Source organism: Nyctereutes procyonoides, unplaced genomic scaffold, assembly GCF_905146905.1.
Source record: "Nyctereutes procyonoides isolate TBG_1078 unplaced genomic scaffold, NYPRO_anot_genome, whole genome shotgun sequence".
NCBI classification, from domain to species: Eukaryota; Metazoa; Chordata; class Mammalia; order Carnivora; family Canidae; genus Nyctereutes; species Nyctereutes procyonoides.
Genome location: NW_026575044.1, coordinates 11,734,396 through 11,758,340, shown reverse-complemented (window position 1 = coordinate 11,758,340; position 23,945 = coordinate 11,734,396). Strand labels below are relative to the sequence as shown.

Here is a 23,945-nt window from a genome sequence, read left to right as displayed (position 1 = left end):
GTTCTTTCCTTTCCCATCTGGCCTTCTCCTTGTCCCTCCCACCCTCACCCCACCCCAAACCCAGCCACTAATTCCTGCAGTTTACCCAGGGCTCCTGCACTCAACCCTCATCCACCTAATAAATGCCTGGACAGCTGTCCTCTCCTGCAGTTACCTCTTGCTCCCAAGGGCCTCACACTTGACCTCCCCCTGGGTCCTGGTCTGGTTGGTTGGCTGGATGTCTGTCCTCCCCCCTTCTGCCCCCCACCCCTTCTCAGACTGATTGTCTACGCCTTTATCATCCTTCATACCTGTCCTTCATGTCCTCATTCCTTCCCTGCCTGAATTAATGGCACCGCCACCCCTGGTCTGAGCTGAGGGGTCCAGGGACATGCCAGGCTCCAATCCCAGTTATTAGAATGGTGAAGCCACTGACAAAAAACAAAGCAAAAAATGAAAAGGAGAACCATCAGAATCTTTGATTTCAAAATTTCAGAGAGAGAATGGATTTCTAAACTTGATTTTCAGTAGATGAAGTTTATTTAGAAATCAAGAGAATGCCTGATGGGTCAGAATGTGAGCTGAGATAGTCATAACCCCAGTTATTTATCATTAGTGTGTGGGGTGCTTGTAAAAACACCATTTCCTTAAGTCTCCAGTAAATACATGGGAGTCAGGGATTGTTCTTGTACATGGGGAAGAAACAGTTTGAAGGGTATGGAATTCAGAGCTCATAAGGGCTGTGCACACTGGCTAGGAATTCAAGGCATCCAGACTGGGAAGGAACTCACAGCTTATCTGACCCTGTCATCTCTCATATCCAACATTTTCAACATCTGCTCCCTTCATCTGCCCCCAAAACTAAAGGCAGTTCTACAGTCTTGTAGTACTGATGAGTTTTCCACCAAAGACTTTTTTTTAATTTTATAGCAAGTGGAAGTGAAACACAGCCAGGAAAGTAAAAACATCAACAGTGACAAGTATGTCTGCTTTGGTTCTAACAGGACAGGTACACTGGACTCTGAATGGCTTCAGGCTCAAATTCCTATATTAGCAGCTGAGACTGTGACCGAATCCTTCCTAGATCCTTCCTTGGCTTTCTAAGCAGTCTAATCTAATCCCTGAGAACTGTTCCCTCAGCATTCTGCATCAAATGGAAAAATACAGAATATAATGTGTTTTGTTTGCTTGTTAGAAAATGCCCTCACTATCTGGGTTGGGAATACACAACCTTAGGGCCATTCCACAGGGCACAGCACACATCCAGTGACCGTCCAAGGAAACAGTGACAATTTGGCTTTTTGCTCTTAGGTTATAGAGTTGACAGAGGTAAGTGCTTGGGACATCCTGCAGTGAATAACATGAACAGAGAAGGCAGGCAGGGACTACCCAGTTGCCAGGGAGTCTTGGAAAACAAAAATCAGCAGGTGAGCTGAATGGACAGAGGAAGCAAATTCAAAGCTCAAATGATGGCCAAAAGTGTTTGCTCAGCCACAGATCTGTAATGCCCTCCCCATGTCCTTGAGCACGCCTGATGCACATGGAAGCCAAACCCCTCAGCACTGCACCCCACACCTAAGGCTCCAGCTTCCTTGGCACGGGCATCCCGTCCCAGGAGCAGCTACACTTCTGCACCCTCATGTTGGGCAGGCTGACCACCCGGGGCCTGGGCCTGCCTCCCTCCTTGACAGTGACGATCATGGGCAGCGATGTCGTCTCCGAGGGGACGCACTGCCGTGGCCCCAGAAGTGGCCACTCGAAGGGCAGGGGCCGCGGGGGCTGCTGACAGGTGCCCACACACTCGTAGGCCAGGAACCCCGGGGGCTCCAGGACCCAGTTCTCGGCCCACTTCATCCCCCGCAGGTCAATGTACACCTCCTGGCGGCAGCAGCGGGCAGCCTGCGTCACCGGCACCTCGGGGTCACAGTCGCCCTGAGCTCTGCGGGGACAAGGAGAGGCTGGGGTCAGCTGAGGGTGCCCGGGGCAGGGGGAAGGCCCTGGGGGAGGGGCGCGTCTAGGAGGGAAGTGTTCCATCCTGGCAGTGTTCAGACGGCTGCTTGTGATAAGGCTGGATGACTACCAGTGGCCAAACAGCACAGAACAAGTGCCATCAGCCCCGAGAGTGGCCGGAGAAATTTCCCGCACCCGCACCCCAAAAGAGCCCCTTCGACGGAGGTGGCAGTCCCTAGGTGCCCCATCCACAGGCCCGGCGCCTACCCGTAGGTCCCCAGGTCCAGGGTGTGCAGCTCCAGCCGGGGCTCCCCCTGCCCGGCGCCCGTGGGCCCCTGGGAGGCAAAGCGCACCAGCCTGTGGGCACCGGAGGCCGGCGGGCCCAGGTGCTCCCTCTGCACCGACACCTGCAGGAGCAGGGGCTGCCGAGGCCGGCTCAGCTGCTGCCAGAAGGTCACGGCCTCCGTCACGTCAAAGGCCTTCCAGCCGCTCTCGTGGAGGGACACCAGCCTGCGTGCCACAGGGGGGCCAAGGGGGACAGGGGCCTGAGCTGGGGAGGAGGGGGTGGGTCCCGGGGGTGGGGGGTGGCTCCCCTCCGCGCCACCCCGCTGGGGACGCCCCCAGCCCCCTCCCCTCCCGTCCCCTCCCGTCCCCTCCCCTCCCCGCCGTCTCCCCCAGCTGGGACCCGCCCCCTGGCGCTCCCCTCCCTCCCCGCCCCGCCCCGCTCGCAGCCCCCACCTGGAGTCCACCAGGGAGGTGCGGTTGGGGCCGTCGTCTCGGACTTGCAGCCACTCGATGGTGACGCGGGCGCGGGCGCTGTGCGGGGACAGCCGCTCGAGCCTGCGGAGCGCCGCCCTGGGTACCGGCTCCTGGAAGAGGCGCAGCACCGCCCGCAGCAGCCACCACCAAGGCTCCTGTATGAAGGACCAATCCTGTCTGCGGGGATGAGCATCTGGCCCGGTGCTCAGGAGGCTGGGGGGAGGGGGAGGCTGCTAGATCCTGGGCCGTGCACAGTGGGAAACCACTATTCCGGAGGCACCTTCCTGGGCAAGGGAACCTGTGATAATTTAGCACCAATGCAGCTTTATCCAATTAGGCCCCATCTGTCCCTCTTTCTGGCTGTTGATGGATTCACAGATTAGAAGTGGAAGAACCAGTCAGTCCATCGCCCGCTTCTGAGCCAAGGCAAGCGATGCTCAGAGACATGACCGCTTCCTAAAGCTCCCACAGTCACAGGTGGCTACAGCGTATGTACTATCAGGGCTCCCAATGGCCATCCTGAATTCCCTCTACACCCTCCAGCTCTTCCCAACCAGAGCCCTGCCTGACCCCGGAAGCTGTCCTGGGGGGCCTCAGTCCAGGTGATGGGGCCAGTCAGCAGTGGGCCAATCATCCAGCTTCCGGAGGCTTCCTGCTTGTGATGGACGGTACCACTGTCCAAGGGCCACTTTGGACCTGGCCCTGGGCCTAGAGCTGAGGGTACCATGGAGGGCAGGGGGCTGGCGTGGGTGTGGGCAGCAAACCTGGTGCCCCCTGGAGAGATGAGTGATGGGGGCTGAGGCAGGAGGGCAGGTGAGGAGTAGGGCCCTGTGCTTACCACCACCCTCCTGCCCCTCCAGATTTGAACCCCCCTAGAATCCAGGCTGCCAGGTGAGGGGTCAGAGGTCATCCTCAGCCTCCAAGGGTCAGGGACCTGCTGGACCTGGCCTGGGCTCAGAACCAGAGGGGACTCTGAGGTCAGTCAGACAGCCCAAAAGCAGCTTCACTCCTGCATTAGAGCCCTACATCTGGGGGCTCCAGGGGCCTCCTGTCCCCTTCCTGTTCAGGGCAGGCCCTGCTGGGGGTGTTCCAGAGATGCCCTGTGGCCTGGCCCCACATGCCCTGGGCCATCCCAACCCTGCACCCATCAGTCTCCTTGATCCCAGGCCCAGGGGCCCATGTGGCCCTTTGGGGTCTTCAGACAAGCTCCCAAGTAGGCCCCACCTGTCCTCCCAGGATGGCCAGGATCAGCAAGGTGGCCCCTCCCCAGGGGCTCCCTAAGCAGGAATAGGGACCCTCATTTCAGTTCATCCAGCCCCTTCCTGGCAGGAACAAGTCCTGGATTGTCCTTGCCGTGCCACCCACTAGCTGCATGTAATTGGGCGAGTTTTCTATCCTCTTCAATAGAAGTCTCCTTGTATAACATGGGAATAATGTACTGTTTTTTTGTTTGTTTGTTTTTTGCAAGGAACTTGTCGGTATTGATCAAGATGTCAGCAGAGTGCCTAGTACAGCCCCCTGGTGTACAGTAGGTGCTTAATAAATAACAGGAGTCTTTTCACAGTGCTACTGATTTTTCTAGTGGTTTTTTTTTTAAAGATTTTATTTATTTATTCATGAGAGACACACAGAGAGGCACACAGGCAGAGGGAGAAGCAGGCTCCATGCAGGGAGCCTGATGCAGAACTTGATCCCAGGACCCGGAAATCATGCCCTGAGCCAAAGGCAGACACTTAACCGCTGAGCCACCCAGGCATCCCTCCAGTGTTTTATTTTAAGAAAATTAAGTTAACACTGTTTTTAAATCCTTTTTTTTAATAATGAACACACATAGTACGAGAGTGAAAGATACCAAGGGTGCATGAGAGACAGCCGGGCTCCTTCTCTTGTTCCTCATCCATCCTTTTCCCCAAGATGATCTGTGCTCTTCAGCGAGACATGTCACTATTTCTCCGGGTGGGCCCTGCCTGTCCTCCCAGGACAGCCAGGGTCAGCAGAGCGGCCCCTCCCCTGGTGCTCCCTAAGCAGGAATAGAGACCCCGGTTTCAGTTCATCCAGCACCTTCCTGGCAGGAGTGAGCCCTGGGCCATCCTTGCTGTGCCACCCACTAGCTGCATGGCCTCCCGTGAGTCCAGAGGACTGAGCCAGCCTCCTTCTGACAGCTGTCCTGTCAATTGGATAAGGCCAGGAGAGCCAGGATTCTGAAAAGACCAGGAAGGTAACAATAGCGGATGTGGCTTGGGCACCCATTGTCCCTCCCCTTGAGTTCCCAGAATACACATTATTAACACTCTCATCTGACCAATAAGGTGATGTACTTGCCCAAGGTCACAGGCCAGCCTTGGCCCCCCTCGGAGCTCTCACTAACAATCTATGACCTTGGACAAGGGTCTTAACTGCTCTGAGCCTCCTTTGTGAAATGTCAGCACTGTTTCCCTCCCAGGGCAAAGTCCCCCGTGAAGGGGAGGGTGGGTGAAGGAGCCCCGGGAGGTCTGTAAGGCAAAGTGGGAGACCAGGCTGCACCAAGGGGGGTGCACACTGTGAAACCACCCGAGGCAGGGCACTGGGACTCCCTTGGGCTCTGGAACACAGCCTCACCTGGTGCCTTCCTCTCCCGGGGGAGCCACTCTTCCCCTGCCCCACCCCTCCCTCCTCCTTCCCCCCTGCACTTGAGCTTCCTATCAGCTGCCTCTTGGTCTCCTCAGACACAGAGAAGAGGCAAAATCAGTAAATATCTGCTTCATTAATTGAAGAGAAAGGGAGGGAGGAAGAGAAGCTTATGGAGAGAAGGGCTTCTAGAAGATCCTTCTTCAGGACAATATTGGAGCAAACAGACTAGTTTATAGGAGCATTTTTCTTTCTGTGCATTTTTTACCTGGTCAAAAAACAGATTAATATTACTAACAACTCTTCCCAAGAAAGGAAAGAGAGAGAGAGGAGGAAAGAAAGAAAGAAAGAAACAAACAAACAAACAAAGAAAGAAACAAACAAAGAAACAAACAAACAAAGAAACAAAGAAAGAAAAAGAAAGAAAGAAAGAAAGAAAGAAAGAAAGAAAGAAAGAAAGAAAGAAAGAAATCTGTGTACAATCCTACCACCTAACAGTGATTTGTTTGCTTTTGAGTGTCTAAACCCTGGGAAGTCTGGTGTTTAGGGGGGAAGGAAGACGGTGTCTGGACTCAGGGCTGGGAAGTCCCCACTCCCTGGAGGTGAGGAGGAGGAGGAGGGGAGGCCAGCACTGCTGTGGACCGAGGCCAGCAGGCCAGGGAGGACAGCCCCACCATCAGGGATGATCCTGTTCTTCCAAGGACAGAGGCTGTGTCAGCTCTGCGGCTGCCTACACACTGGCGATGGGCCCGAATCCGGTGCTGGGCCTCCGTACTTACCTCCTGGGTGTCTGCTTCAGCCGGAAATGTCCCTTGACAGGTGCAGGTATGATCGAGGCCATGAAGGGAACAGACAAACCAGCCAAACAGCCAGAGCCAGGCCTGTTTGGGCCCCTGCCTGCCTTGTGGATCCCAGGGCTGGTAGACCTTGCGGTCCTGCTGCCATCGCTGCTTCCTACCAGGCCTACGGACTCTTGTTCTCTGCGGTGAGGCCCACAGCAGAGAAAGGAAAAGACAAGCTTTGCAATTAGGAGGGAGAGGCACAGGCACACCTAGGCCACGGCATCCTGCCCCCAGCCCTAGCGGAGGACACAGGGTGAGGAGGGAGGTACTGGAGAACAGGCGTCTGGGTCCCTGTGCAACCACACCTGTCCACCCATGCAGCCCATTGTGCTGAGGCTGACGTGGGTGCCCCTGCCCGCTCCCCAGGGGCATACACAGCAAGCCCTGGGAACTGGTGGCCTTAGCAGCTCTGGGCAGCATCCCCCAGGCTGGCAGGCCTGAATCCAGGGGTCAAGGAGCCCCATCTCGTCTGCAGGGGTCAGCCCGCTCCTGCTGCCAGCAGCCCAGGGTGGTGTGGGAGCCCGAGCCTCCTCCATCACCCAGTCACCCAGGCAGGAGCAGCCCATCCCCAGAGCCGGGAGGGCCAGCCTCGGTGGGATGGCTCTGGGACTCCACTGAGCCCTGAATATGGGGACCTGATAACCCGACCTCCTGGCCCTCCTGCTCCCCTTCCTCATCCTGTTAGGGACTTAGGTGCTCAGAGATGGAAGCAAAAGTGTCACATGAGAGAAAGGAAAGAAAGAAAAGGTGGGCTGTGCCACTGTGGGAGGCTCCCTACTGTGGAGGCTACCCCTCCTCCCCCAAACGTGCCCTCAAGATCAAAGGGCCGCTTAGATCCGAGGGGAGGCCTCCAGACTCAGGCAGGCCACCCCCATCCCATGGTTGTTGGGGTGTGTGCCTCACCTAGCCGCCTCTGCGGAGCTGCCTCTTCTGCTAGGATGCTTTTTGTCCTCACACAACACGATTAAAGCACTATGTACAGTATTTTCCTGATTTGTCCTTTTTTTTTTTTTTTTTTGTCCGTTTGAATGGTCAGTGGCCCCCATACTCCCACCCCAGAGACACTTCTGGGGGCTGCATATCTCTCTGGGATCCTGGCTGGTGGCTCCTGGACACCCTGCTCCCCCACCCACCCCCCCAACTCCCCGCCCTCTGCACTGAGTTTAAAAAGGCTTGGATTCTCCAAGCAGGGGGCAAAACTTGCTTGCTGCTCTGGGACTGGAGATAAGGCTGAAAATGTAAACATCCCCCGGAAAGAAAGCGCGTGGACCTGAATCTCTAGAGGGATTCCACAGAGATCTCTATATAAACACACGATAAAACTAAAATGTCATCACAGTACACGTATTGTTTTGAAATTTGGTTTTTATTTTCATTTCCCTTTATTTTTATCATGGGCCTGTTTCCAGGTAAGTATTTATTATTTTTTTAATGGCTCTTAGGAAAATTAAACAAGTAATGCTTGAAAATGTTCTTGATGAAAAAAAAATGTTCTCGATGTCACGAACCCCAGGAGGGCAGGGGTGCCTGGCTGGCTCTGTTGGGGGCACATATGATGTTTGATCTCAGGGTGGTAAGTTCGAGCCCCACACTGGGTGTTGAGATTCCTTAAAACTAATAATTTAAAAAAAAAAAAAAACCAGCTGGATGGGTCAGTGGTTGAGCATCTGCCTTTGGCTCAGGTCATGATCCCAGATTCCTGGGATCAAGTTCTGCTTCAGGTTCCCCACAAGGAGCCTGTTTCTCTCTCTGCCTGTGTCTCTGCCTCTCTCTCTGTGTGTCTCTCATGAATAAATAAATAAAATCTTGAAAAAAAATAAAAACAGCAGGGCAGAAGTCTATAGAGGAGAAAGCAGAAGTCTCCCTTCCCACCTCACAAATTGTCTGCTCAAAACAATACTTTCCCAAAACAGTCAGGGTGCTGTAGGGCAGAGGTCTGAGCAAGCTCAACAGGAGTCTGTGCCCAGGGATCACAGGGCTGTGGTTACAGTGTCTGCCGGAAAGGACACTGCTCCTAAGCTCCGCCAAGTTGCTGACAGAATCCAGCTCCTTGGGCTGGACTGGCTGCAGGCTGGGAGCCCCTCTTGACTCCATAAGGGCATCACTTAGCAGATGCCACTGTACCAGAGCACCACAGACAGGGCAGTTTCAATGACCAGCACTCATTCCTCACAGTTCTGGAGGCTGCAAGTCCAAGGTCAGAGCACCAGGGTGGTGGGGTTCTGGTGAGAGCCCTCCTCCAGCTTTCAAACAGCTGCCTCTTGCTGTGCCCTCAGGTCACATGAGGGCACGGATCCCATCATGAAGGCTCCCCCTTCCTGACCTAACCACCCTGCAGAGGCCCCACCTCCATACACCATCACACTGGCAATTAAGGCTTAAATGTGTGAACTTGGCAGGAGGGGGACACGTTCCTCCCACCATGTGGCCCCTCCATTTTCGTGCCAGTTACTATGTGTCAAATGTCCCTTAATGGGGGCACCTGAGTAGCACAGTTGGTTAAGTGACTGCCTTTGGCTCAGGTCATGATCCCAGGGTTCTGGGATCGAGCCCCATGTTGGGCTCCCAGCTCACCAGAGAGCCTGCTTCGCCCTCTCCCCCTATTTGTGCTGGTGTGCTCTCCATGCTCTCTCCAAATCTCTCTCTCAAATAAATAAATAAAATCTTTTTTAAAAAATGTCTCTTAATGCTTTGCATCCTTCTGACTTCCTTTTTTTTAATATTTTTTTTTTTTATTTGAGAGAGAGAGACCAAGCAAGAGAGAGAGCACAAGCAGCAGAAGCAGAGAGAGAAGCAGACTCCCCGCTGAGCCCACAGCCCGACATGGGGCTCGAATCCAGGACTGACTCCAGGATCATAACCTGAGCAGAAACCAAGAGTCAGATGGTTAACGAACTGAGCCACCCAGGGGCTCCAGAAAGCTCTCGCTTTCTCTGCTACTTAGGGCTGATATAGTTAACTGGGCTCACCCTGATATTCCAACATAATCTAACTGTGCCATATAATAAAATCATGTAATCGAGGATGTGATATCTCTGCATATAGTCCAATTCTGGTGATGAGAGCAGGGCATCACTGGGGGACCTTCTAGAAATGTGTCTCCCACGGTTGTCCACTGGTAGGGGCTTGATACACATCTTTTCAGACCTTTTTCCATGCTTTTGTGTACACTTAAGCATACCACTTTATTTTGTATTATATAAATGGTACACATGAGTATTTTTCTGTAGTTTTTTTTTTTCAGTTAAAATGTTTTAGGATATTTTCTATGCCAACAGATCTTTACTGATATTTTCCAACACCTAATCTTTTAAATTTTTTTCTTAAGATTTTTTTGAGGGGGAGGGCAGAGGAAGAGAAAGAATCTCAAGCAGACTCCCCTCCAACTCATGACCTGAGCTGAAACCAAAAGTCACACACTTAACTAACTGAGCCACCCAGGCTTCCACCAACAATTTTTTTTAAGATTTTATTTGTTTATTCATGAGAGATACAGAGAGAGGGGCAGAAACACAGGCAGAGAGAGAAGCTGGCTCCCTGTGGGGAGCCCAACGCAGGACTCGATCCCAAGACCCCAGAATCACACCCTGAGCTGAAGACAGACGCTCAACCACTAAGCCACCAGGTGCCCCTCCACCAACAACAATTTTAAAAAGACTTAATGAATAAAGAAAAAACCAACTAGGTCCTTGCATGAGAAAAATTCCAGTGCTTCTTAAATTAATCTACAAATGTAACAGAATTCAATAAAAATATTAGAGTGTGGTAAAAACCCAGCATACACAAAGTCAAAAACCAATAATAAGCCAGGGGGAGATATAACATTTGCAATAGGGGAGCACTGTGTCCACAATGTATAGTGTCCACAAGTCAAAAACCAAAATGGCAACTTGGTAGAAAAATAGACACAATGTACTGAATGAATAGTTCTCAGAAATGGAAATACAAATGGCCTTAAACATTTGAAAAACTGTTCACCGTTATTCATAATAATAAATGCAAATTAAGAGTACAGTGAGATGCCACTTTTTCTGTATTTGATTTTTTTTTTAAGTTTGGTTTTTAATGACACTGTGCTGGTGAGGCTGTCCTCTCATCTGTTGCTGGAGGAAATGGAGCTCAGTTTGGCAATATCTACCAAAATGAGAACTATAAGGGGGAACTTGGGTGACTCACAATGTTGAGCGTCTGACTCTTGATCTCAGCTCAGGTCACAATCTCAGGGTCGTGAGTTCAAGCCCTGCACTGGACTCCACACTGGGCACCCAGCCTGCTTAAAAGAGAGAGAGAGAGAGAGATCTATATATATATACTCTGTAGCCAGTGTATCCACTTGTAGACTTTTGTTCAAAAGACACATTCATACAGGTATGAAGTGGCACTTATTTTTTTTTAAAGATTTATTTATTTATTTATTTATTTATTTATTTATTTATTTATTCAGAGAGAGTGAAAGAGAGGCAGAGACACAGGCAGAAAGAGAAGCAGGCTCCATGCAGGGAGCCCAACGTGGGACTCGATCCCGGGTCTCCAGGATCACACCCCGGGCTGCAGGCGGCGCTAAACCGCTGCGCCACCAGGGCTGCCCTGAAGTGGCACTTATACTAGACTGTTTATTGCAGTATTACTTGTAACAGTAAACACTTGGGAACAGTATGAACTTCATTCAAAGAGATCTGATTACATAAATCTTGCCACATCTGTACAGAGGAATTTTATATAGCAGTAAATAAATAAAATAAATAAAATAAAATAAAATAAAATAAAATAAAATAAAATAAAATAAAATAAAATAAATAAAATAAAATAAAATAAAAAAGGCATGTGACAGCACTATATAGAAGACTGCATTGTGTCCCCCCACACATTCATATACTGACGTCCTAACCCCAGCACCTCAGAATGTGACTGGGTTTAGAGAAGGGACTTTAAAGAGATAATTAAGGGGAAATGAGGTCATGGGGGAGGGGATCTCATCCAATCTGACTGGTGTCTTCTAACAACAGAAAATTGGGACCCACAGACCAGGGGTGCGCATGCATAAAGGACCTACTATGTGGGGACAGAGAGATGGTGGCCACCTACAAGCCAGGCAGAGAGGCCTCAGAAGAAACCACGTTTGCTGGCACTTTGATTTTGTGGCTGACGATAAATTCCTATCTCAAGGAGGTTACAGTGTCGGAGAAAATAAGAAGCTCCTTTAAATCAATTAAACTAATTGCACTGGCTGTGGGGGGTGGGGGTGCGGGCCTGGGACAAGGGGCGGTACTGGAGGGGCCACAGGGAGACCGAGGCCAGAACGGGCAGAGACTGTTCGGTGAACCTTTACAAAAATAACATTATAATAACAAATTGCAATTACAATTTTGAAAAGAGGAATAGATCACACTGACGGATTAGTAAGATTGGCACAGTGCGGAGAAATAGTGACGTGTCCCTCTGCAGAGCGCAGACCATCTCGGGGAAAAGGATGGATGAGGAGCAAGAGAAGGAGCCCGGCTGTCTCTCGTGCACACCTTTGACACCTTTCACTCTCCTACTATGTGTGTTCATTATAAAAAAAGATTTTAAAAATATTGTTAATTTTCTTAAAACACTGGAAATTTCAGTAGCACTGTGAAAAGACTCCTGTATTTATTAAGTACCTACTGTACACCAGGGGGCTGTACTAGGCACTCTGCTGACATCTTGATCAATACCGACAAGTTCCTTGCAAAAAACAAACAAACAAAAAAACAGTACATTATTCCCATGTTATACAAGGAGACTCCTATTGAAGAGGGTAGAAAACTCGCCCAATTACACGCAGCTAGTGGGTGGCACAGCAATGACAGTCCAGGACTTGTTCCTGCCAGGAAGGGGCTGGATGAACTGAAATGAGGGTCCCTATTCCTGCTTAGGGAGCCCCTGGGGAGGGGCCTCCCTGCTGACCCAGGTCATCCTGGAGAACAGGTGGGGCCCACCTGGGAGCTTGTCTGAAGACCCCAAAGAGCCACGTGGGCCCCCGGGCCTGGGATCAAGGAAACTGATGGGTGCAGGGTTGGGATGGCCCAGGGCATGTGGGGCCAGGCCACAGGGCATCTCTGGAACACCCCCAGCAGGGCCTGCCCTGAACAGGAAGGGGACAGGAGGCCCCTGGAGCCCCCAGATGTGGGGCTCTAATACAGGAGTGAAGCTGCTTTTGGGCTGCCTGACTGACCTCAGAGTCCCCTCTGGTTCTGAGCCCAAGCCAGGTCCAGCAGGTCCCTGACCCTTGGAGGCTGAGGATGACCTCTGACCCCTCACCTGGCAGCCAGTACTCTGGCAAATCCTGGCTCCTCCCCACCTGCTTATCCCAGACCCCATCACTCTTGTCTCCAGATGTCAGGACCACTGAGAGTCTCCTCAACACTCCCTCTCCTCCACTCCCCTCTTCCCCTGCAGGACAGCAGATCTGACTTTGGGATGACTTGCAGGCCCAGTCCACTGCAACAGAAGGCCAGGCTCCCCACCCCCCCTCAGATCCACAGCCTGCAGAGCAGGGCCCCTTCCTGTGCATGACAAAGATCTGTCCTCCCCACTGCCAGGCCATCAGCCCCTTGGTCTCCCAATCCACACAGGCTTTCTTCTGGCTGATTGCCCAATTGTTTTATTTCCCCAGCAAAACTCTTGAACCCAAGTGTAATCCACATTCAGGAAAGGGCCTGTGTTTGCAGAGGGATAAAGGGTCTGGGAGATTGGCCCTGTGTCTGCCTCTACCAATCCTCTTTCTGGGTCCACACTCAATGAACCCACTGTATTAAAGGTGGCTCACCATCTCTGTAACCTCAGGCCAGAAGGGTCCCTTCCTGATGCATGTGGCAAGAGGCTAAGGGAAGAACCCACTTCTCTTTCCCCTGAGTGGTTCCTTTTGTCTCTTGGATGTGAGTGCCTCCAGCCCCCACACCTGCTCCTTCTTTGTCCCACACCCTCCAGACTCAGCTCCCAGAAAGTTCCAGCATCCTCACTGGCAAAATAAAGCTGTGACCATCTGGGATTGACCCTCCATTAGTCACCGGCAGGGCTGCAATGGCCACCTTCCCCTCCCACTGCCTGCCCTGCCCCCACTGCCAACAGGTGTCTCAGACAGACTTGACTCAGAGGCACTCTATTAATTAAAACCCTCTCTAAATTAGCTTGAAATAGATCAGAGAACTAAATAGAAAATGCAAAGCCATAGGGGCGCCTGGCTGGCTCAGTCACTAGAGTTAGAGATTCTTGATCTTGGAGTCATGATTTGAGCCCCACATTGGGGCAGAGTTCACTTAAAATAAAATAATTTTTAGGGGCCCTTGGGTGGCTCAATGGGTTGAGCTTTTGGTTCAGATCATGATCTCAGCGTCCTGGGAACAAGACCTGCATCAGGCTCCCTGCTCAGCGGAGAGCCTGCTTTTCCCTCTGCCCCTCACCCCTACTCGTGCTTTCTCTCTAAATAAATAAAAATAAGAACAAACAAAATAATTTTTAAAAATGCAAAACCATAAAACTCCTAGAAGATTAACAGGAGAAAATCTAGATGAACTTGAGTCTGGAGATGATTTTTATTTTTTATTTTTATTTTTTTTAAGATTTTATTTTTTTATTCATGAGAGACACAGAGAAAGAGGCAGAGACACAGACAGAGGAAGAAGCAAGCTCCTCGTGGGGAACCCGATGTGGAACTTGATCCCAGCACCCTGCCATCATGACCTGAGCCAAAGGCAGATGGTCAACCACTGAGCCACCCAGGCATCCCTGGAGATGACTTTTAGACACATCACCAGAGGCACAATTGGTGAAAGAAATCATTAATAAGCTAGACTTCATTACAATTAAAAACTTCTGTTGTGCAAGAGATACTGTCAAGGGAATGAGAACACAAGCCACACACTGGGAGGACACGTTTGCAAAGGACACATCTGATAAAGAACTGTTACCCAAAATATCAAAGAACCCTCGAAACTTAACAATAAGAAAACAAACAACTCAAATCAAAAAGCAGTCAAGAGGCACCTGGGTGGCTCAGTGGTTGAGTGTTTGTCTTTGGCTCAGGGTGTGATCTTGGGGTCGTGGGATTGAGTCCCTCATCAGGCTCCCCATAGGGAGCTCACTTCTCCCTCTGCCTATGTCTTTGCCTCTCTGTGTGTCTCTCATGAAAAATAAAGTCTTAAAAGAAAAAGCAGGCAAAAGATCCAAAAAGACACCTCACCAAAGAAGAACAGATGGACGAATAAGCATACAAGGGGAGGATCAACAGCACATGTCATCAGGGAAATGCAAATTTTTAAAAAAATTTTTTTTATTTATTCATGAGACACACACACAGAGAGAGAGAGAGAGAAAGAGGCAGAGACATAGGCAGAGGGAGAAGCAGGCTTGGGACTTGATCCCGGGTCTCCAGGATCACACCCTGGGCCAAAGGCAGGCGCCAAACTGCTGAGCCACCCAGTGATCGCCAAGGAAATGCAAATTAACCCAATGATGGCTCCATCTCCTGTCTACTAAAACGACCAAAATCAAGAACACTGACCCCACCAGGATGCCTGGGTAGCTCAGTGGTTGAGCATCTGCCTTCAGCTCAGGTCGTGATCCCAGAGTCCTGGGATCGAGTCCTACATCGGGCTCCCTGCATGGAGCCTGCTCCTCCTTCTGCCTGTGTCTCTGCCTCTCTCTCTCTAGTGCCTGAATAAATAAATAAAATATTTTAAAAAATAAAGAAAATACTCTGTATGGTATTACAATGGTGGATACCTGTCATTTCACATTTGTCCAAACCCAGAGAGTAGAAACGATGGACATTAGGTGACAATGACATGTTGGTGCAGGCTCAGGCACTGTAACAAATACGCACCAAGGTGGGGTTGCTTATGGTCAGGGAGGTTGTGCATGTGTAGGGGCCGGGGGTATGCGGGAACTCCTTATATTTTGCGCAATTTTTCTGCAAACCAAAACTGCTCTAAATAAAATAAAGTCTTTTTTTTAAAATAAGGTATTTAAAAAAGAAACAAACAAAAAACCTCCAATGACTTCCTACTACACTTTGGGTGACAAAACTCAGATGTCTTCTCTTAAAGCCCAGGCTGATCTTGGCCAGGCTCACCCTCCTACCTCTTGTCCTGCTGCTCCTCACTGGCTCCCTGACAGCCTGTCACACGGCCCTTCTTGCTGTCCCCAAACCTGGAATGGTGGTTCCACCCCAGGGCCTTTGCACCAGCTGTATCATCTGCCTGCAAGGCTCTGCATGCTGACCTTTGCAGAGTTAGCTGATTTTTGTCATTCAGAACTCAGATCACACATCATGTCCTCAGAAAGCCCTCTGTTGCCCATTCATAAAATCCTCAGGTCCCTTCCTGTTCCCACCAATCAAGATGTCTCTTATCATTCAGCTTTATATTCCTCTTGCTACTTAGTCCTATCTAAAATGATCTTCCTTATCTGTTTGTTTCACTGTTTGTTGACTACCTCCCCATTAGGATGTAGATCCCATGGGCTCAGTGACTTTGTCCAGCCCGTTTTCCTGCTGTGTCCCTGCACAGAGAACAAAGACCAGCACTCATGGTGGATACTTCATCGATACTTGTTGAATGAATAAATGAATTAATGAATTGAAAGATGGGAATCTGAGCCCTGTATGGACTTTGTGAGCACCCCAGGATCTCAATTTCTTTGTAAAATGAGGGAGATAAACTAGATTTTCCTTCCAGCTCCAAAGTACGGGGAGGGAGAAGCAGGGTGGGTTGGGCTTCTCCCTAGACAAGCCCTGTCCACATGAGATGCTGTGGGTTCCCACCAAGGAAGGCCTCCCCAGTCCCAGGAAAGGTTCTGGCCACCCAGGAACTCTCAGGAGCCCTTACTCCCTGCCCCATGCCCCAGTGTATCTCCATGGGACAGGGGAGAACTGTCAGAGAAGCCGAAGGAAACCCCAGCACCCACCCTGGCCCACCCCACTGCAGAGAGCCACAGGCCTAGGGCAGGGGCACGGACATATAGAGAATGCCTCATCGTTGCAGTGAAAAAGGAGAGCCCAGAGATGGGAGAGGCCGGAGAGGCTGCAAGGGTGCCCACATGGGGGTGAAGACCTGCCCAGGCTTTCCCAATTGGTGGTGCCAGAAAGACCCCTAGGGGAAGCTTGCTCCCATGCCTCATTCCCATGGGGAAACTGAGGTCTGCTGAGGTCACCTTATTTGCTGAATGGAGGGATCAGTTTGGAATCAAACTTCTCGGTCACAGGATCCCCCCACGTGGCCAATTCTGGACCCCAGGGAGCCCTGTGTCCTTGCATGCTCTCCCCAAATGCCCACCCTGAATGCTTCCCTGCATGCTCTCCCTGCATACTCCCCCTGCATGTTCCCCTCTGCATATTCCCCCTGTATGTTCCCCCGTGCATGCTCCTGCTGCATACTCCCCTGCAGGCTCCCCTGCTCGCTCCCCCTCATGCTCCCCTTGCATTCTCCAAGCAGTGGGCCCACAGGGCTTTCCTTTGAGAGAACAAAAATCCAATTAAAAAGCTAACTATTTCTGGCTCAGCCTGGGAGGCTCTGCTGTCTCAGCTCTGCAATTAAAAACGGAGTAACATTTAAGTGAGGGAGGGATGGGTCCCTAGAGCTCTGTGTGACCAGCCTCTCATTTCCCACATGGGGCTTCAGCCTCCTGCCCCTGGAGCCCCTGAAAGGGGATGGTCTGAAGGCCTCACCTCAAATCAAAGCACCAGGCTGCCCCGCCCGAGAGGGAGCACCCCAAGAGCCTGCGGGTCAGTGTGACAACGGTCAGCTCAGGGTTGGCCTGAGCACCAGCTAAGGGAGCCTACATGGGCTGGGGCACACCAGTCCCAGCGAGCTGTGTGGTCTTGGGCAGACCAGGACCCTCTCTGGACAATGAGGGGTTTGACCTGCACAGTCTTCCCGTCCCTCCAGTGACTCTGGTTCTGGACCACAGCTGTGTCCTCTGCTCAGGAATCATCCAAGATGTGTCTCTGTTTAATTTGGAGTCCATTTTTACAGTTGGAGATTTCCAGGAGATGTGTTAGCTCGGTGTTAGCAACTGAGCAAAACAGAAGCATCCTCTGGGAGGTGTGCGTGGGTGTGTGTGCGCTTGTGCAAGTGTACAATCTGTGAGGGTGCAATCCCTTCTCTGCCTGCAAGCCCTCCGAGGCCAGTCCTGAGGACTGGGGACACAAGCAGGCTCATGGTGGTCCCAGGAAGTATTTTCATCTGGGCTCTAGTGGGAAGAGTGGGCGGGCACCCCTGAGGCCCGCAGAAGAACAGGGCCTGTTCCCATCTCACAGGCCAGGGGCCCTGGGTGTCGGGAGGGGAGCAGCTCTAGGTAGATTCCAAACACAGACAGCCTGGGGTAAAGACAAGGAACAGAGCTGGAGACAGCACCGCCCCACCAGTAATGACCAGAGGGCCCTCCACAACTGCAGTGGCTGTATCTAGAGTAGGCGGCAGGTGACTCTGCAGGTAGAGGTGGAGGTGGCCACTCCAGCCATGGCCTTCACCTCTGAGCACCTTCCCATTCCTCCAAGCTCCCCCCCCAAGCACCCAGGTCCTCTGGGGCCTGTGTCACTTGCCGAGTTCCCCAAGCCACCGCCACGACTGCCCTTTCTGTGTCTCTCTGGTCCTTCTCTGCCTCTTCTCCCTGATATCTCCACATTCCCCAGACTCTGCTGTTAAGGGCTGAACCGTGTCCCCCCAAATTCCTATGCTGTAGCCTAACTGTCACACCTCGGAATGTGACTGTGCTTGGACATATGTCCTGTAAAGAGGGAAGTAAGGTAAAATGAGGTGGTATCGGTGGCCCTAACACAATATGACTCGTGTCCTTACAAAGAGAGGACGTTAGAACACAGGGAACTATGTGAGGAAAGCGGGAGGGCAGCGTCTGCAAGCCAGGCAGGGAGAGAGGCCTCGGAACACACCAGCCCTGTCGATCCCTGGATCTTAGGTGTCTAGCCTCCAGATCTGTGAGACACTAGATTTTCGTTGCTGAAACCACCCCATTCATGGTACTTTCATGTACAGTCCGAGGAAACCAATATTCCGATCTCAGGCCAATGCACACGAAGCCCTAACTCTACCCAGCTCTAAGTTATGGTTCGAGGTTGCACATCTACACTCGGGCCTCTGTCCCCGCCTGCTCCTCAGAGGTGGGGCTCCCCGGCAGAGTGGGGCGCACAGGGCTCTAGCTCCGCTGCAGCTGGTCACAGCCCCAGGCACACCATGAGACTTGTTCTCCTTGTTTGTAAAAGTGGGGATCGGGACACCCATTTGACGGGGTGCCGGGTGGGGATCGTTGGGCTGGAGAAGCGGACGCAGATCTGCAGATCCGTGGATGGGGGCAGGCCAGGAGGAAAGCAGGTGTGGCGGCCTGGCCAAGGCTTCCAGCTCAGTCACTCCCTTACCTGATCTGCCAGGTACTGCCAGGAGGTCAGGCCCATGAGCCACAATAGAACAGCCACGGTCCGTCAGGTCCAGCCCCAGGCCGGGCCCTCCATGCTACCTGCCCACATCGTCCCAAGAGACCTGTCAAGTGGGCACCTATCTCCGGCCTCACTTCCTCTGCCACTTCCTGTCTGCTCCCAGCACTCTTTACCGCCTCTGTCAGAGCATTTACCACCCTGTGGCACAGATGCATTCCCACCAGATGGGGAGCTCCCTTAGGGCACGAAGACATTGCTGCTCTGGTGCCTGGCACACAGTGGGGTTCTATGTGTGCAGATGAATCAGTGCAACTGAACAGAAGCTTCCCATGCCCCCCCGCCTCATTTCCCACAGCTGAGGACGTGCACCGTTGCAGCAAGGCCAGCTTCTGTCTCAGCCCTGCCTTCCCCCTCCTCCCCCCGCCCCTGTGGTCCCTGGGCTTCTCTTCACCTGGGTCCTATCCCCCAGAGCTGCCCTGGACATCTCAGGACACTGACACCATCACATCGAGGGTCTTGGTACATGAATATTTTGTATTTTGTGTGCCCCAAAAGAAGCTATATATAAATACACGTCAACTGGTAATCAGGCAGGTCTTTTCTCGAGTCTTCACCTCCTTTCTGTTGTGTCTCCCCGGATGCCCGGGCATGCTGGCTGTGGGCCATGGTCAGCCCCACACAGTCAAATGGGCATCTGTGTGGGTCTCAGGGCAGAGCCGGGCATCAGCTCCCCTACTGCCTGAGGGTCAGAACCTCTAGTTCTGCAGCTTGGGTGGGAGATGAGGACCTACCACATTCAGAGAGGCAAAAAAGATAAGGAGAAGGCATTTCCGGTGGAGGAAATGATGTGAGCAAAGACAGTGGGGGGCATCCAGGTGGGGGTGGGCCTGGGGTCTGGACCGAGGAGCGTCTTGGAGAGTAGAGGGTTCTAAGACTGGAACCAGAACTCAGGAATGCCAGTGTTGTTTCCATTTCCCATAATTAAAAAGGCAGGTGTTTGGGATGCCTGGCTGGCTCAGTCAGTGGAGTGTGTGACTCTTGAGTTGGGGGGTGTGAGTTCGTGTCCCACGTTGGATGTAAAGATGACCTTTTAAAAAAAAGGCAGGCGATGACTTGGTTTGAGAAGCAGGTCTGGAGCCGGTGTGCTTGAGGAACAGGGGCCATGGCCATCCCCACCCCTGCCCCTGCCCCAGACCGCAGCCTGACCCTGCCTCCACCAGGCCCCGGCTCTGTCACCTGTCTTCCTACTTATCTTCCCTGAGCCTCAGATTCCAGAATGATCCCCATGAAAACAAGAGTGACCTCTGGTTATTGGAGCTGCCTCCTGCCAGACCCCTAGCCCAGCAAGTGTTCCTGGAGGGTAAACAACTCACCTAAGGTCACGCGACTAAGGAAGGGATGTGATTCTCCAGGCCTCTTCCTGAGCTCAACGACCAAGGACAAGCCTGGACACGGGGCCACCTGGAGAGCCACCCAGGGATGTGTGTCCCTCCAGGGACAGTGGTGCTGAGGTGCAGGAGCAGAGGCTGCTGGGAGGAGGAAGATTTGAGTCCTTCCCTCTAACCCATGCTAAGCCACTTTTTCATGGGAATGCATGAAATCACCTGCCACAGCGGGCACTGGGCACGGAGCTGGATCCGGCCTCCCCTCGGGGTCTTGTCCTGGTGTCAGGCCACCCGGGGTCTCAGCGGTTGGCGCCTGGTGCCCTCTAGTGGCGCAGCTGGGCACCGATGGGCCAGAATGCACCTTCCTCCTGGGCCTGCCCCTTTGTTCCGGGCACCTCACCAGGCCACCTGCTGTCCTTGAGCACTCTTCTGGGAGACAAGGGGGGACACTGGGAAGAAGACTTGGAATATGATGGCTGGGATTCGGCCCCGCTACCTTAGACAGGTGCCTTGGGTTTTTCATGTGTGCAATGGGGGTGCCCACACCCTCCCTCCTGCCTCCCGGGACTCCGGTGAGAATCCAATTGGATGTGATGGACAACAGGACCTTGAAGTTCAAAAGTGCTACAGAAGTATTGTGCTCGAGAGAAAATAACTAAGTGCAGGTCCAGGACGCCAAGGACCAACGAAGGGCTGGCGTGGGGGAAAGAGCCCAGGAGGGGAGAAGGCATCCCCAGCAGAGGAAAGGGTGGTGGGCAAGGGCAGCTGGGGTCAGCAGAGACCAATTCATCCTGTAGGGCAAGGGGAGCCTTCTGGGGACATTCAGACAATGGTGTTGGAATAAGAAGTCGACAGAGATTCATTTCTTGGTCCCTTCTCTTACTCTACTGCCCAAACCAATCTGCAGATGCAATGCTATCCCTATCAAAGTTCCAGTGGCACTTCTCAGAGAAGCAGAACAAACCATCCTAAAATGCGTGTGGAAGCACAAAATACCCTGAACAGCCAAAGTGAACTTGGGAGAGAAAAGCAAAGCTGGAGGCATCACTGTATATTTCACAGTTAGGGTAACGCACACAGTATGATGTTAGGGTAAAAACAGACACACTGGTCAAAGAGCAGAACAGAGTCCAAAAATAAATGCACATGCATATGGCCAATTAATTTACAACCAAGGAGGCAAGAATATACAATGAGGAAAATAGTCTCCAATAAATCGGTAGAAAAACTGAGCCGCATGCAAAAGAATGAAACTGGACCACAATCTTGCTTTTTTAAAGGTTTTATTTATTTATTTGGCAGAAGGAGAGAGCACAAGCAGAGGGAAGAAGCAGACCCCCTGCTGAGCAGGGAGCCCAACACAGGGCTCAATCCCAGGACCCTGGGATCATGACCTGAGCTGAAGGCAGATGCTGAACCTACTAAGCCCCCCAGGTGCCGCTGGACCACTTTCTAACACCACACACATTAACTAACTCCAAATGGATGAATGGATTAAAGACTTGAAAGTAGACCTAAAACCACAAAACTCCCAGAAAACATAGGTGGTAAACTTCTAGATGTTGGTCTTAGTGATGATTTTTTAAATTTAATACTAAAAGCAAAAGCAACAAAAGCAAAAACCAGCAAGCTGGACCACATCGAACTAAAAAGCTTTTGCACAGCAGAAGACACCATCCACAAAGTGAAAGGCAACCTACGGGATGGGGCAAGATGTTTGCAAATCACATATCTGATATATCTGATAAGTGGTCATATCCAAAATACATACAGTCACACAACTCAACAATGACAACAAAACACATTTGATTAGAAAATGAGCAGAAAAAAAAAGAAAATGGGCAGAAAATCTGACAGATATTTTTCTGAAGATGACATCCAGATGACCAACAGGTGCACGAAAACATCTCAATGTCACTGATCACCAGGAAGGTGCAAATCAAAGCCACAGTGAGATGTCACCTCATGCCTGTCAGAATGGCTCGGATCAAAAATACAAGAAATAACAGGTGTTGGTGAAGATGTGGAGGAAAAGGAACCCTCATTCACTATTGGTGGGAATGCAAACTGGTGCAGCCACTGTGGAAAACAGTATGGAGGGTCTTCAGAAAATAACATATAGAATTACCTTGTAGTCCAGCAATTCCCCATCTGGGTATTTATCTAAAGAAAACGAAAACTCTAACTCAGAAGGGTATCTGCACTCCCATGCTGACTGCAGTATTATTTACAGAAGCCAAGACACAGAAGCAGCAATCCACTCATGGACAGATGAATGGATAAAGATGTGGTATTAATTAATGGAATATTACACAGCCATATAAAAGAATGAAATCTTGCCATCTTGGATGGACATCAAGGGCATCATCCTAAGTGAAGTAAGTCAGACAAAGAAAGACAAATAGAATATGATCTCTCTTATATGAGTAATGTTTAAAAACACAACACCACCAAGATCATAGATACAGAGAATGGATTGGTGGTTGCCAGAGACAGGGCTGGGGGTGCAAGAAATGGGTGAACCATTTTTTTTTTTAGTTTAAATGAATCAAATAACTTGTATTTTTTAAAAGATTTATTTATTCATTTTAGAGAGAGCATGCTCATACACGTGTGGGGAGGGGCAGAAGGAGAGGGAGAAAATATCTATGAGACTCTCTCCTGAGCGGGGAGCCCAATGTGGGGCTCGATCCCAGGACCTTGAGATCAGGATCTGAGTTAAAATCAAGAGTCAGACACTCAACAGATTTAGTCACCCAGGTGACTTGAATAACTTACATTGTTTTAAGTATATTTTAAATAAAACACTCTTTAAAATGTCACGGAAACACATTTTTAAACAGTTCTTTGCTTAAAAATATATTTGCGGACCAGATAGGTTATCAAGACTCTAATGACTCAATGCTATCAACTAAGAATTTGAAGTTTCTCCTATTTAAAAAAAGGCAAGAGGAATAACAGTTTTATTTGCTTCTACAAAACAGAAAAAATTAAAATATCTTATCAGAGGGCAGCCCAGGTGGCTCAGCGGTTTGGCGCCGCCTGCAGCCCAGGCCTGATCCTGGAGTCCCGGGATGGAGTCCCACGTCGGGCTCCCTGCATGGAGCCTGCTTCTCCCTCTGCCTGTGTCTCTGCTTCTCTCTCTCTATGTCTCTCATGAATAAATAAATAAATGAAATAATAAAAAATAAAAATAAAATTTTTAAAATATATATATATATATATATATATATATATATATATATATATCTTCTCAGAGCATGTTTCCCAGTGGCTTGATACCCTCAAAGCAAAGTTCCCACTCCCCAGGGAAGGCTGTAGGGAAGCCAGTGCTGACCCCATGGGGCGGCACCTGCGGCGGGGGCGGGGGGCCTGCAGCATTAGCCCCTGCCTCCACTCCCCGCTCCTCCTGCAGGAGGGCACCCCCATCAGCACAGTGAGGGGAGGCGGACAGTCCGGGGCTTCAGGAAACAGGTCTGGTTTAAGGACTCAGGCCTTCCTCCTCGCTGGCTGTGCTCCCATCTCTGCCAATATGCCAGTGTTCCCAGCAGTAAGGGGGGAGATGCTAACCAGGTAATAATTCTTGAAGAGAACATAAGATCATAGCTCTTGCCTAGGTGACACTGTGTCCGGCCCTTGATCAGTGCCCACAGTGTGCACGGTGTAGGTCATGCAGGAGAAGCTGTTGACGAGGAATCTCGCTGGGCTGCCCACCTCAGGAGAGAGGACCCCTCGCAGCGCCGGGGCTGCAGGAAGAGCAGGGCTGCATCAGCGCAGCATCACCACCTGCTGAGGTTCCACCGGGCTGCCCCATGACTCAGGCCACACTGGGCTTTACCCATGGCAGTCACCACCCCCAGGGAAGGACGGGCAGTTATTGTTGTTTTTCCTTTCTAAGGACCGAATGATCAATTGAAGCTGAAACAGACTAATGAGTTGTCTGGCCAGGGAAGATTGGAACCCAGGCCTTTGCTCTTTGGTTTGTAGAAGTGTATTAACTAAGATGGC

At 51.1% G+C, this 23,945-nt stretch overlaps 1 protein-coding gene across 1 annotated transcript; it reads right to left on the bottom strand.

Annotated features, from left to right (window-relative positions):
- Positions 1–1,554: 1,554 nt before the first annotated feature.
- Positions 1,555–23,779, bottom strand: LOC129509018 (left-right determination factor 1-like). Its single transcript, XM_055324359.1, has 6 exons — positions 23,776–23,779; positions 23,589–23,683; positions 23,240–23,346; positions 2,668–2,865; positions 2,197–2,439; positions 1,555–1,918 (listed from the first exon to the last, which is right to left on the bottom strand). The coding sequence occupies exons 1-6, from the start codon at positions 23,777–23,779 to the stop codon at positions 1,555–1,557; spliced, it is 1,011 nt and encodes a 336-aa protein (XP_055180334.1).
- Positions 23,780–23,945: the final 166 nt, after the last annotated feature.

Excerpts from the sequence above, each read along its gene's own strand:
- LOC129509018 (XM_055324359.1), bottom strand. Across the intron at positions 2,866-23,239 it reads CCTACAGCCTTCCCTGGGGA|ACAGGATTGGTCCTTCATAC; the intron begins GTGGGAACTTTG and ends TCATCCCCGCAG. Across the intron at positions 1,919-2,196 it reads CTGGACCTGGGGACCTACGG|AGCTCAGGGCGACTGTGACC; the intron begins GTAGGCGCCGGG and ends TTGTCCCCGCAG.